A 15,213-nucleotide genomic window follows, 5' to 3' on the forward strand; every position below is an offset into this window, starting at 1 on the left:
AGAAATTTATTTTTCTTGCATTATCTTTCCAGCTACATTTTATTTAATAACAATCAGCATCCTTTTTTTGCCTTATGCCATGTAGACTTGACCTGAAAACCTGCCAGGCTTTCATTGAGTTTAGCGATTAAAGAAGTAAAGTTTTGAGAAGCAATTAGTTGATGGGACACCAGTCATAAAATCAATCCAAACTTTTGTTGACATGTGTTTCTTTCCCCATATACCAGGTTCCCGCTTGATATTAGTAAGATTGAAATTGAAATAAGTCTATTGCTGGTGGATGAATTTGTCACTTTCCTTGAAACTGGTGAACCCAAAAAGTTAGACAGTGATAGGAAAATACTGCCATTGTCTGTTAAGAAGTCTATGACATTTCAAGGCAAGAATGAATATATGGAAGAAGAAACTTGTTTCTTCTTTACTAACAAAAAGGAAAGCCTGGAAGTGAATGATATGGGTATAATTTAAAAAAAAAAAAAAAAAACCTTTACGTAACATTTTTGCTGGGAGAGAAGACTACGAAGCACATTTTCCAGGAAGTGTGGGCTGCAACGATTGTGCGCTCTTAACTAATCCTGAGTAAGGTGGCCACTTTGACAGTCTTCTCATGCTGCCTCTGCCACCTTCTCTGCCAGAAGATACCATTTCAACTTTAACACAGCATGATCGAAACATACAACCAACCTTCTCCCCGATCTGCGGCCACTGGACTGCCCGTCAGAATGAAAATTTTTATGTATTTACTTACTATTTTTCTTATCACCCAGATGATTGGGTCAGCACTTTTTGCTGTGTATCTTCATAGAAGGTTGGACAAGGTAAGATGAACCACAAGCCTTTATTAACTAAATCTGGGGTCCTTACTAATTCATAGGTTGGTTCTACCCAAATGATGGATGATGGTAGAAACCAAATAGAAGAATGGTCTTGTGGCATAATGTTTGTTGCCTAGCGATGAAGCCTCATATTCTTGTCTCTGGTTAGGATCTTGGGATCTGGAGTCAGACTGTCTGGGCTCAAATCTTGGCTCTGCCCATGCCATCTCTGTTATCCTGGGGCAAGTGCCTCAGTTTCCATATCTGAGAAATGGGGACGGCATTGGCGTCCATTTCATAGATCAAGTGAGTTTAGCCTTGTAAAGAGCTTAGAAGGGGGTCTGATACATAGTAAGCACTATGTACGCACTAGCTATAATTATTTGCTAAAGTTCTGCTTGAAAAGTAAGCTATTATTTTATGGAGACAACTTTTTTCTTTTAAATTTCCAGCTAGGCAAGAAGAGTGTCAATTTGATCTAAAATTTCATAGTGCTTCGGATTAACAGACATGGATAAGTCCCAGAATTTGCAGTCTTTTAGTAAAAGTAGCATTCTCTGTGTAATTCTTCGCAAACACTGATTGTAGTTGCAAGATGCTCAGTTTCCCTCTGAGATGTTTTACATTTTTAAATGGTTAGACTTGCAGGAACAAAAGAGCAGAGTAACTTAGTAGGCTGTTTTGCATTCTTAGGAAAAGAAAACCATCAGGATTTATTTTGTTTTCATGAATTTTTTCACTTCCACTGAGGAGTATAATTGGCTGGTGTTGACAAAACACCAATCATAGATGTAAAGCAGAAAGTTGATTAGTTTTCTGGCTGTTCCTAAAATTCTGGATGCAGGAACTGTGGCTAGAAAGCATCTGGATGATTGCACTTTATCAGGGATACTTGAGTGTCCTCTGTTAGGATCTGGACCTAGAATTAATGTCACAAGATTTTTCTATCAGGATAAAGTGAGATAGTGAGGGCTGAAGTCATCCACTGGGCTATCCAAATTTTAGGTTTCACTGCTGAAAAAAGAGGGGGCTTCTGGTCTGGTTGGTTATTTGTGTTTGGCCTGATGTGCTCTGTCAGTCAAATGTCTGGACATAGACCTAGCTTCAATAGTGACCTCGGTGGACTGATATTTACCATATTATTTACATGTGCTCTTAATGACAGCAAAAGCTGCCAGCTAACTGAATCTTGTTTTGAATCTAAAAAAATCTACTCTTAAAGCAAGAAAATGGTGCAAAATTAGTTGATAGTGCAAGTGAATTCTATACACTTAATTATTCTAAGACATTGGAAAATAAAATATCTTGTTACTTTGAGGATAAAAGATGATTTCTTTAAAAATGCAAATGTTTTCTACAAATACTAAAGTTAAAAGGGAGAGAGATGTAATTAGAACTCATTAACTGACACATTGCAAATTAACTTCTTTTTATGAAGCACTGCATCACAAACACTAAAATGAAGTGGGCAAATTAGCTCTGGAGAAAACTATTTTCTAGGCTGATGTTTATAATGACCAATCATTACTGAAGCAATGAGAAATGTGACAATTACAGAATATTGCTGCTATAGTATGTTGAAAAAATACGCATTTTGTAATGAACATTTAGTAGAATAGCTCTGATTTCTACCTGGAGTTTCTGATAACATGACATCTTAATTGCTGGCTTTTATAGATTTTTAAACTGCAAATACAAAATAGCAATCAGCCAATATAATAACTTATTATTCCCCATTTATGCCTGAAAGTCCTCCTCTTGTTGATGCCATGGAAATGAATGTAGAGACAGATATCATTAGCTGTATTCTCCTTCTGAATGACATTTATCATATCCTTGTTATTTCAAAATAGATAGAAGATGAAAGAAATCTTCATGAAGATTTTGTATTCATGAAAACGATACAGAGATGCAACACAGGAGAAAGATCCTTATCCTTACTGAACTGTGAGGAGATTAAAAGCCAGTTTGAAGGCTTCGTGAAGGTAAGGAGCTTAGTTGCTGGTAAAAGTGTCATTGAAATGTTCTACTACATTTTCTAAATTGGGAAACTGACAATGCCAATGTTTAAAGATTGGTTACAGACACAGACACACGCACACACAAACATGCATATATACGCTCATACATGGGTGTGTGTGTGTGTGTTTAAAAAAAAAAAAAAAGACACTCTCTGGGGAAAACACACCCTTAGAGGCATAGTCAAACATATTTGTGAGCTTACATATGCAGCTACCACTAGGCAAAATGATAAAGTCCACCAAGCTTGGTTTTTGCATTTCTGTGTCTCCCCATCTAAACCTTGATGCTCTCTCACTGGGGACCCATGGTCTGATCCCCATTTCCTAGGGAAGCAATAGCCATCGACAGCTGCCGTGGCAGCAGGCCACAAGTGAAGGGACTCCTGAAGACTGGTAACAGTCTGTGGTGCTTCTCTGATGATGGAATTTTAGATGTCCTGACAGTAAGATCTTTCCCTTTTACTGGGGAGAGAGGTGCGGGGAGTAAATAATAGACATTCTCAGTGCCGCTCAAACCAGGTTCTATATAATATCACTTGCTCATGAAGCCCACCCACTCTATGACTGGTCATGACCAGAGGCACAGAGGGTTCAAAGCCTTTTAGCCCACCAGGCTGGTAGCCAGCATGAAGTCACTGCAGTGACTGTGGCTTATAACAGATACCTAAAACAAGAATTTTTACAACTTTTACATTAATTCCATCGTCACAGACATGGGGTCTAGAGGCTCTTTCTCCTGAGGCAGAACATCAAGAGTTCTTTCTGCCTATGTCCCTCTCAGAACACTGAGTCAAATACCCTTGGGCCTCAGCTCACTTAGGGGTCATTTCTAGGAGGCAGCACTCCACATTGACGACAGTTCTGGGCCAGATGGGTGGGTATCTGGGTAAACCAACAGGGATTAGTTCTCACATATAGATTATGTGTAATTTAATGCAGCTGTGAAATGTTTAAGATCTTATTTCTGATCTTATTCCTGCCCTCCTGTACTGTTACCGAGGTGTCATTTTAATTCATTAGTGAAGACTCTAACAGCTTATTCCTGAGTCACCTACGGAGATCAGAATGCAGCTCAAACCCACTGCTCGCCTTCAGGTTCTTTACACTAATCTAGGCTGTAGATGAAACTCCTAAACCCTTTCTTTGCAAGACTGGCCAGCTAGGAAAACGATTTGAGTTTCTTCGGTTCTTCGAGGATTTGGGCCAGTATTACAGAGTATTGGAAGGTGTTATGAGATTAAATGTGAATAAAGGCACTTTCAAAACAATGGTTAATAATCCAAATAACAGACTGAATGTGCTTGGCTGTGTGACTTTGAGTAAATAACTTCACCTTTCTGGGCCTCAGTTTTGTCATCTATAACATGAGAAGACAGATTATCTGTAAGGGCACTACTAGCTCTGACATTCTATAATTATGTGATAAGCCTTCAGTTCCCTCCAATGGCAGTGAGAGTGGCTTGTCAGTCCCCCTCGTTTCTTACGGAGACTTTTACGGGTGAATTGTCAATTCCTCACGTCAATATTTCGGGTTGGATATGTATGTAAAGTTCCCAAAATCAGCTACCAAGGATAGGAGTAAGGAAAACAGTCAGTTTGGCCTCCCTGCTTATGCTTGTATGAAAAAAGTGACAGCTCCAATGTTTCATATTCTTAAAAGGCAGATCTTCTCAGGCATGTCAGCCAGGGCCCCAGGAATCTCCTCCTTACACACAACTAAGGAGGCCCCTTGTCTCTACTGCAGCAGGTGTGGAACCCTAGTCAACACCACCTATACCTAAGATTATGCACAATGAGTAGATACAAAGTCCTCCAGCTACTCAATCCTCCCCAAATGATGGATTCCCTTTCCAATACACTTTCCCCCAAATTGCTCACTCTAAAACAATATTTTAGATTTTGAAAAAACTCAATAGGCCAGTTATAGAATAGCTCCAGGTTGGATTCATATTTTCTCAGCTAATGTTAGCAGGCTTTCTTTCCAGGCCACAATCTGGCCGCACCTAAGCAACCTAAAGTTTGAATTTGGGGTCTTTGAATCATCCTAGGGCTTGATGAGGTCTTAGAAGTCATCAGATCCAATTCTCAATCCACAACTTCAGGCTTCTCTCCACCTCCTGACTAAGTGGTCATCCAATCTCTGTTTGAACATCTCTAATGACAAGGAACTCATTATCTCTGGAGGCAGGTAGCACCAATCTGTTATTTTGGGGAAAAGACGGTATTCCGGGCTCAAGTGAGGGTAAGCAGAGGTACTATTTTGAGTAGTATAATTTCATATTAAAACTTACAACCCACCCCACCTCTGCTAGAATATTCAGTTCCAGGATTATTTGCCCACCAATGCCTGTGATGCCTCTGAGAGAGTCAAAGCATATATCAAGTTAAAGGGCAACCTGTCCATACCTGCCACGTGGAACTCCCACTAAGAGAGAAATAACTCATTCTGGATTTTCTGAAAGTCCACTTTAAAAAGTATTTCAGTTGAGGTGGGGAGTGAAGTAAGAAAAAAAAGGCTCTAGGGAGTGTGGCTGGGGGAAGTTCACGGAAAGGCTAGGCTGGGTTCATGAAACACAAGCTTTGCTGACTTCATGTTTTCATCTTGGCCAGGCTTCAACACCAATGCAACAACTTAGCCTAAAAGTATCTCAACCTTGATCACCACACTCTACTTTTTGAAAAGACACTAAATAGTCATTTGTTTACTTGTGATCTCACAAACATTTTCCTGTCACCACATCTTCATAGCGCTGCGCTTCAGCTCAAATGGAAAGTTGAAGCTCTGGGGCCCATGTGAGCGTTCTGAGGCTCAGGTTCCCCTGGAGGCTCTGTGAACTACACCCTTAAATCTGGCAACTGAGCTGAGCCTACAGCCAGCACTCAACAGTGACAACACAAATTCCTTCTAGGGGAGGAAAGAAAAGGAAAGGTCCTGTAGACAACAGATTCCAGGAGTGGGAAGGAGCACAGGACTGTGATTTCATAAGATGTGAAAATACTACTGTCTTCTTCCCTTGTGTTCAGAGGATAGACAGATGGAATAAGCTAAGCCCAGCCTATGAATGTCATCTCACAGTTTCCATCCTTGGTTTAAACCTCAGCTTCTTTGGGTGACCTCATACTGACCAGTTAAGCCCTCCAGGCCTTTTGCTCAGTCTCTTTAAAGTGGCAGCAATAGCCTTTATTATCTTCCAACCTGTGCTGATGGAAGTTCTTGTTAGCTTCTTTAAATACCTCTAGGCTTCCTTCAGTTTATAAGTGAAAAGAAACCTTTTAAGAAGTGTTGCATTTGCCTTTGAACATCAGCACCATTGGGAGATGACCTGTGTTTCCTAAATGCTGATTATTCTAAATAAATACAGTTCAACTATCAACAAGAGAATCTCTTCAGCCCATTGAAAGGGATAGAAAAATTAAAAATGTCTGAGGGTCTTTTCGTAGTCTGGCATTTCTCTCCCAAGGTCAAACTTACTATTATCTTTTCCTACAGGATTTCAGACCAAACTTATTCTAATAGATACACACCATGCTTTATGTTTAATAACATTCCATACGCCAGTTCCCAGGGTAGAATCATCTCCCCATTCAACACTATTTGTCAATATCTGTCAAAGCCAAGGAGGTTGGGGTCATAGGAAGGGTCAGGATCACAGCCTCTGGTCTGGAGAGAACACTGGAATGGAGATAATAAGGCCTGGATTTTACTTCCAGATTCTTCCCTGGCTTTCTGGGTTGTCGGCTCATCTGTCAGATCCATGGACTCCCAATTGGCATGATGGAATTAATGACAGGATCTGAGTGTATATTATAATCCTCACCAGAAACAGACAACAGAGTAATGACAGATGCAACACAAATGATAACTTTAAAACCCCACAGCAGAACCCCTGTCAAAATGACCTCTTGCAATGATTCTTATTTTAGGATATAATGCTAAACAAAGAGGAGAAGAAGAAGGAAAACAGCTTTGAAATGCAAAAAGGTAGGTTTGCTATTTACTAATTTCTATGAATGCCTAAAAACTAAAAGGAAGCTTTAGGCTGATTATATTGAACAACCCAGTGTTGTTGCATCAGGGAACTTTTAGCCCTGGAAATAAAACAGGAACACAATTGTCAAATTGACACCTTCTCTGGTCCCTGTGATTTGGAAAGACTTTGTACATATATATTTATGAAAAAAGGATGTGTTCCTTTAATGCCAATGATACCAAATCTGAAGAAATCCTATTATGTTCAGTACCTTAATAGAAGCAACCATATAGCCTGGTACCACCTACAGTGGAATGAGAAGACAGGAAAGTCATCATTTGGTAACAGTGGCATTCATCACTCACTGATAACAGTTTTTCATGGGGCACAGTGGCCGGTGGAGCCCCTGGGATCAAGGAGTGACAATGTCACAGTGTTCTATTATTTGCCCTGTTCTTAAAGTCAGAGCATCCTGAACATCTCAGGGTTGGAAGAGACCTTGACGGTTCTCAAATCCAGCACCATCCCCACAACAAAAATCTCCTTCACAATAGCACTGACCATCCAGCCTCTGATCAAACATGTCTAGGAATGAGGCACCTTCCACCTCATAAGGCAGCCTGATCCATCTTTGAATGGCTCTAATAATACTAAGATTACTATACTACTCGAGAGAAGTCTTTCCTCTTCAAGTCAAACTTTGTTCCTATAATCTCCACTCACTGGTCCCAGTTCTGCTCTTTGAGGCCATAGTAAACAAAGTATAATTGCTCTCCTACCCAGCAGCCATCCAGATATGGAAGACAGCAATCATGGCCACTAAGCCTTGATTGAGCTTTTTCTTCTCCAGACTAAAGATCCCTGATGTCTTCCACTCTTTCGCCTATGACCTTTTCCAGGCCCTTCCCTCTGCCACACACCTCCTTTTCTTGGACACACTAACTTTTTCCTGTTCTTTTAGAATTTGGTACCGCCAACCAATACAATAATGCCTGAAGTAACTTCAGCAGCAGATTATGGGAAAGAGCGGGTGTTGTTAGAGGGAATATTATATCACAAAGTGGGTGAACACGATGTTATGGCTTCTGCAAACTTAATACACACAAAAACATACATACACACAGAGATAGAGATACTATTTTCTGAGGCAAAGAGAGTACTCAGAACTTGCCTTAACTGTTGTTCTGGATACTAAATGGCCATCTGACTTCCATGAAGGTTTTATCTTCAGAATGACTGCAAGATATGTTGAGTAATAGTACCATGCTGTCTGTTAATTACAGAGAAATCTGAGGAAACAGTTTATGCAGATGCTGTCTAGAAGTCTTCAGGAAAATTATAACATTAACCAAACTTGCGATTTAAGTCATGCAATTTAACTCAACATTTATAGGGCACTTACAAAGTGCCCAATATCAAGCTCATACTGGACAAAAAGAAACTTCCACACAGCCTCTGCCCTTAGAAGATTGGGACATCTCATTAGGGAGCAGGGCTTTAACGCAAGAAATAATTAAAGATAGATTCAATAGTTTGGCCAGTTGCCTGACCAAATCAGAAACCATAAGAATCTTACTAAGCATACAGACTTTGGAGCCCACTAAAATCCCCAGTGTATGGAATTGTTCCTAAAAGCAACATTCACGGTATGTTTGATGAAGACCAGCGTTTTTAGCCTGTGTCAATCTATGCAAAATGGAATCGAGTATTGATCAACTATTAGGAGAATGAGATCAATGGAAACAGCCAATTCAATTACTCAGATATTAGAAACCAACTTTTCCTTCAGTGGGAGAGATTTCAGATCATTTTATCTTTCCTTTTACATAATCTATTTTTGCACAGTCTCTATTACACAACTGGACCGAATAGTTTTGTGGGCAGTTTTTGCATTATTTTAGCCCGACAGTTTGTTTTTGGTTTCATTTCAGGTGATCAGAATCCTCAAATTGCGGCACATGTCATAAGTGAGGCCAGTAGTAAAACAACATCTGGTAAGTCACACAGCATCTGAGTGGTAGCCACCCACGGGGAAAGGCTGGGATGCCAAAGTCATGTTACCTAATGGTTAAACTCCTCTTTTCTCCTGGGACCCAATTTACAAACCTACCCCTACACTTCTCCTGTTCCTTTCTTTGTCTTCAAAGTGAGTTCAAATGCACAGATGGGACTTAGAGGGACAAAAGGAGGTGGAATGCAATCTCGATGTTCTCATTATGTTCTTGTTCAGTGGCTGATTCTAAATGATGAATTACTGGGTGGAGGGACCATTATTCTGACAACATAGAAGAAATGGCAGGTAGTGACCTCCTGACTGGGAGCATCCCTCCTCCTAACCCCTCTTCACTGTGTGGAAATGGGCCTCGTGGGGTATTTCCTGCCATCTGTCAATCCCTGTATGATTAAGCTCAGCCTCACTGAGGCCAACCTCAGGGAAATTAAAGGTAAAATCATTCTGTAAAGATCAATAGGTCCCAAGACGTTAGATTTTCCAATGAAGTAACAACAGACGACATATTGTGATCTTTTCAACTCTGAACGATTTTATTTCCACATACGTTCTGCCTCCATTCTAGCCTTTAGATATTTTTTCCCAAATGTTCACCTTGCAATAACTGGTGCCGGAGAATATGTCATATCTGATAAATGGATGGAAACATGCACACTAACATAAAGTCCCCCATCGACATAAAGGCAAGAGCATCAGAGGAGTCTTTCAAAAATTCAACAGAGTACTCCAGAATGGAGTTCTAAACAGTGCATGTGTGTGTGTGCGTGTGTGTATGTGTGTGACAGAGAGAGAAAGAGAGACAGAGAGACAGAAAAGACACCACTTCATCTCTGAAGTGGCTTGGGCTTCTCAGTAAGTGTAACACATGGACAGTTATCATTATCATGGATCGTGGTACCAAAGTAAGAGCACTGAATAGGGAGTTTTGGAACGCTGGGATTCAAGGACCATGACCACCGCTTGCTGGGTGACCTTGAGCAAGACCCTTTACCTATGTGGCAGTTTTCTACTTCACCTACTTTACAGGGTGACTTTGAGCATCAAATCAGCTAATATGGCTGAAAGTGATGCTGTCAAGTGCTGTAAGGTGACACTACTTAGTTTACTTCACCATGGCTTAGATGTCAAAAGAGTGACATAAAGCCCCTCATTAATACCAGTTAGTTACACAATATTTAATAATTTTGTCAAGTACCCCTTCTCTCTTCTGGATCAGATGACAACAACAGAGCAATCTCCTAGAAGAATAGCTTCCCACTGGTCTTTTTTCACCTGTATCTAAACCCTTGCTCTTGGATATATGTCATAGAGCTCAGATTCTCCCAAAAGGCTCATAATGGACATCAGTCCTACAATATCTTACAGTCTGCATCACAATAGATTTCCAGAGGATCAGGTGGGAAGACAGTAACATTCCACCCTCGCCCCAGTCCCAGACCTCTTCTTCCTACCTAGCCATGCTGCTAAAATCTTGCCCTACATCCCATGGCAAGTACTAAAATTAGGTAAGGACATACCAAAGTAAACTTACTGAACTAAAATATTGAGAACCTGCCCTTTTTTCCTCAATAAAATGGTTCAAAAGGGCAAACATTCTAATGAAGCATTGTTTCTGGAGTGGTCTGGAGGGCCCAGATCTGTCAGGCATTTCAGGATGTCTCCCTATTAGTAAAGGGTGAGTCTTAGCAGGTGGGATTTTGTGCCCTGATAGACCTAAGGCTATCGAATATGAATTATTTTTTTTAAAGCTCAAGGAAGCAAACACATCAGTACTTTCACTTTTCCTCACCCCTCACCCCCATCAGTCAGTCTAGCTTTCTGTGGGAGCTGAGATTTGAAGCCGGGTGCACACACTACTTTGAACCCACTCAACATCTCAGCCGAGAAAATGGCACACTGTTGGTGGGTACTCTGGCTTAGCCACAAGAATACTGGTACTTTCAAGTTGGTGGCACCCACTACAATGGGAGATCAAAACATACCGTGAAATGAGCACACAGTTTATTTTCATACTTCCTTGCCTAATTTTAGTCTTTGCTGGGGGAGGCAGATCAGGTTTGCAACAGCATGATCAGGTAGGAAGAAATGGGGTCTTTTCTCTGTGCTGAGGCTGAGCTAGGTAGACTGACAACTCTTTGACTTTGTAAAATTCAAGGCAAGTAAGGAATTCATGGTAATATTAGTAAAAATTTGGTCTGAGTAACTTGGTATGTATAATTTATTATGTCAAATTTTGAAATCATGTGTGCCTTCTTAAGTTCAAGGCAAATTGGCTATAAGAACTCTAACAAGAGAAAGAAACTCACTGTGATCTCTTACTTTATTTAATCTTCACAAGTCTCTGAAATATGCTCCAATATGAGCCCAGTGTTGCAAATGAGGAACTGAAACTCAGGGAGATTTAGAGACTTGCCCAAGCTTAAATAGAGCCTGGATTGGAATATAGCTCTGTCTGACTCTGAAGCCCATGGAAGGGGCCTTGAGAATCCATTCCTATACAAAGCCAGTATCTAACATTAAACTATATTTTTTGTCAGAATGTGAACCATGCTCTGCTTCACCTCACCACAAACTTTCCCTCTCTTTGTAACAGTACTACAGTGGGCTGAAAAAGGATACTACACCATGAGCAACAACTTGGTAACCCTGGAAAATGGGAAACAGCTGACCGTTAAAAGACAAGGACTCTATTATATCTATGCCCAAGTCACCTTCTGTTCCAATCGGGAAGCTTCGAGTCAAGCTCCATTTATAGCCAGCCTCTGCCTAAAGTCCCCCGGTAGATTCGAGAGAATCTTACTCAGAGCTGCAAATACCCACAGTTCCGCCAAACCTTGCGGGCAACAATCCATTCACTTGGGAGGAGTATTTGAATTGCAACCAGGTGCTTCGGTGTTTGTCAATGTGACTGATCCAAGCCAAGTGAGCCATGGCACTGGCTTCACGTCCTTTGGCTTACTCAAACTCTGAACAGTGTCACCTTGCAGGCTGTGGTGGAGCTGACGCTGGCAGTCTTCATAATACAGCACAGCAGTTAAGCCCACCCCCTGTTAACTGCCTATTTATAACCCTAGGATCCTCCTTATGGAGAGCTATTTATTATACACTCCAAGGCATGTAGAACTGTAATAAGTGAATTACAGGTCACATGAAACCAAAACGGGCCCTGCTCCATAAGAGCTTATATATCTGAAGCAGCAACCCCACTGATGCAGACATCCAGAGAGTCCTATGAAAAGACAAGGCCATTATGCACAGGTTGAATTCTGAGTAAACAGCAGATAATTTGCCAAGTTCAGTTTTGTTTCTTTGCATGCAGTGTCTTTCCATGGATAATGCATTTGATTTATCAGTGAAGATGCAGAAGGGAAATGGGTAGCCTCAGCTCACATTCAGTTATGGTTGACTCTGGGTTCCTGTGGCCTTGTTGGAGGAGGCCAAGATTTAGAACGTCTAACACAGCGGAGAACCGAAAAACCCCACCCTGCCACCCACTCGGACAGTTATTCATTCTCTTTCCATCTCTCTCTGTCCATCTCTCTCTTTCAGTCTCTCTCTCTCTCTCTCTCTCTCAACCTCTTTCTTCCAATCTCTCTTTCTCAATCTCTCTGTCTCCCTCTGTTAGTCTCTTCTCTCCCCCAGTCTCTCTTCTCAATCCTTCTTTCTCTCTAACACACACACACACACACACACACACACACACACACACACACACACGCATACACACACAGAGTCAGGCGGTTGCTAGTCAGTTCTCTTCTTTCCACCCTGTCCCTATCTCTACCACTATAGATGGGGGTGAGGAGTAGGGAGTGCAGCCCTGAGCCTGCCCACTCCTCATCACGAAATGACTGTATTTAAAGGAAATCTATTGTATCTACCTGCAGTCTCCATTGTTTCCAGAGTGAACTTGTAATTATCTTGTTATTTATTTTTTGGATAATAAAGACCTCTTAACATTATCATTGTTGTTTGAGTATCTAAAGCTCCCAGTCAGGTTGGGAAAAGAGGAAGCACTTGGAGGGAATTTCCCCAACCTTTGTGATGTTTTCATAAACTTTGTTCTCAAGCTACTTATATTATAAAATATCTTGGTGGCAGCACGGTTTCTGGAAGTCTGTGACAGCCTTTGATGGATGATGTGCTAGCCTATTCAGTGAAAAGCAATCTAGGTCTTTATTTCCAGCTTCTTCTGAAAAAGTTGCAGGAGATTGATAGAACATTTTTTTAATTAATCACAGCCAAGTGAGGCTGGAGGGGTTCCTTAAATGAGAAGTAGTGGCATAGCTTATTAATAGCTGTCTAGGTGGTTCCACTTAGGCAAGAGGAAATGGAGCTGGGAAAATCTGAGGGGAAGTATTGGTCCCCCAGTCTTCCACTGAAGTCAATGGAGCCATTTCTTGTCACCTCTAATAGAGGAATTTTTCATGTAAGAAACTCAGAGTGGAGTGTTCATCTTTACTGGGTAAGTCCTACATGCTCACTGTTGGTTATCTCCCTGGGTTCATGGTTTGAACTTAGCAGCACCTTCGAGCCACTAATGCCATGCCTTTTGTTCTCAACTGTCTCCTAGAATTTGCCTGCATCTCCAAAGGGTGGACCTAGTCCTCAAACCTAATACATTCCAACGGAACTCTTAATTTTTCCCCCCGCACAATGGGATCTGTGTTCAATGTTTCACATTCCAATGAATGGTGTCTTCATCTACTCTGTTTTTCAAGTCAGAAACTGGCTTGACTTCACTCTCATCACCCCCATGTTCAATCCCTCCAGCCTATACTCATCAACCCTATCTCTTAAGTAGTCCTTGAGTTAATCTACTTCTTTCTATCTCTACTACTGCTATCCTAGTCCCAACTATCACCATCTCTCTTCTGGAATAGTACGACAGCCTCCTAGATTCCCTGCCTCCACTCTTGCTCCCTTCCATCCATTCTCCAAGCACAGCCAGTCCCCTGCTTCTTATGAATCTTGTAATAAAGACCAAAATAATCCATTTCATCTCCTGCTGCCACCTCTCTCGGTCTATTAAGTTCTAGCCCTCAGTTCCTCTAAGCAAGGTTACAAATGCTTTCCTACCTTAGGGCCCTGGAATGCTGTTTTCTCTTCTTGCAAGACCCATTTCTCTCCCCCACTGCACCCTGCACTTAGCAAGTGCTTCACAGCACTTATCATGGTTGAAGTTTTCCCTACTACACTGTGAGCTTCTTGAGGACCAAGACCTTGTCCCGTTCACCATGATACATTCAGCGTCTACCACAGGACCCAGCATTGAATTGGCCCTTTATTTGGTGCATGAAGGAGTAAATGAATGAATAAATACAGCTGCTTATAACCCAATAGCCCAGGAAATAATACCGTGTGTTGGCTGAGGTAAAAATTTGCAACACTGAAAGGATCCTTATTGTGTCAAAAATATCTAGATGATAAAAATGCACTCATGGAGCAAAAAATAACTGAGAATTATGCTGTAGCTAAAAATAAATAATGTTTTTATTATATATTTCATGATAATTTGCAAAATAATATGTTTGTCCCAAACTTCAATTGAACAATTTCAGCATTTTCCTATAAATGAAAAAGACTCGAGTACATTTCTGATCTACCTGTAATAGTCTGGTCATAAATTATCTAATTTAGTTCCGTTTTTATAATCATGTGACTTCTGCCTTCTATCTAAGGGGGAGGGTGGGAATGTTTGAAATACCCAATAATTTTTATTTCTAGGTAAAGAGAAAATAAACAAAGGCTAAAATATTACTGCCTCTGTTACTTGATGATTAGCAAATGACCACAAAATGCAAACAGTGTGCTCTAGCAAGCTGTCAGAACAGGGCGCCCCCACTTAAACGGAAATGACATGTAAACTTTTGGGCTTCAGCAGGGAATACATTCTGTGCTACATTCAACTATTTTCACAGGGTCTAATGCCACTGTGTTGGGAACTGCACTGCTTTAGACTTTTAAAGTAGTCTGAAGTACTTTGAGACACAGAAACATAGAACTAAGTATGATTTTTATGTTCTTTTTCTCTGTGAACCATATCCCCATTAAAACAAAACAAAACAAAACCAGAAATGCTCATTGTAGTGTAGTAATTAAATCTGGAGTCAGACAGATATAGTCTTAATCTAGGCTCCACTATTAACCAGCTTTATAAGTACAGGCAAGTCATTTCACCTCCTCTAGTCCTCAGTGTCTTCATCTGTAAAGTGGGAATAAAAAGAAGACATGCTGGTCCAGGCATGGTGGCTCACGCCTGTAATCCCAGCACTTTGGGAGGCCAAGGCAAGTGGATCACTTGCGGTCGGGAGTTCGAGACTAGCCTGGCCAAAATAGCAAAACCCTATCTCTACTAAAAATACAAAAATTAGCCCAGCATGGTGGCACTTGCC

General features: G+C 41.0%; 1 protein-coding gene across 1 annotated transcript; it reads left to right on the top strand.

The window, feature by feature from the left end:
• The first annotated feature begins 491 nt into the window (after positions 1-491).
• Positions 492-12,780, top strand: CD40LG (CD40 ligand). The gene is made up of 5 exons (XM_050777214.1): positions 492-818; positions 2,669-2,800; positions 6,761-6,818; positions 8,739-8,801; positions 11,412-12,780. The coding sequence occupies exons 1-5, from the start codon at positions 663-665 to the stop codon at positions 11,786-11,788; spliced, it is 786 nt and encodes a 261-aa protein (XP_050633171.1). The 5' UTR covers positions 492-662; the 3' UTR covers positions 11,789-12,780.
• Positions 12,781-15,213: the final 2,433 nt, after the last annotated feature.

This window comes from Macaca thibetana, chromosome X (genome assembly GCF_024542745.1).
Source record: "Macaca thibetana thibetana isolate TM-01 chromosome X, ASM2454274v1, whole genome shotgun sequence".
NCBI lineage: Eukaryota > Metazoa > Chordata > Mammalia > Primates > Cercopithecidae > Macaca > Macaca thibetana.

Excerpts from the sequence above, each read along its gene's own strand:
- CD40LG (XM_050777214.1), top strand. The coding sequence starts at position 663 with ATGATCGAAACATACAACCAACCTTCTCCCCGATCTGCGGCCACTGGA. Across the intron at positions 2,801-6,760 it reads AGTTTGAAGGCTTCGTGAAG|GATATAATGCTAAACAAAGA; the intron begins GTAAGGAGCTTA and ends TTCTTATTTTAG. Across the intron at positions 8,802-11,411 it reads CAGTAGTAAAACAACATCTG|TACTACAGTGGGCTGAAAAA; the intron begins GTAAGTCACACA and ends TCTTTGTAACAG.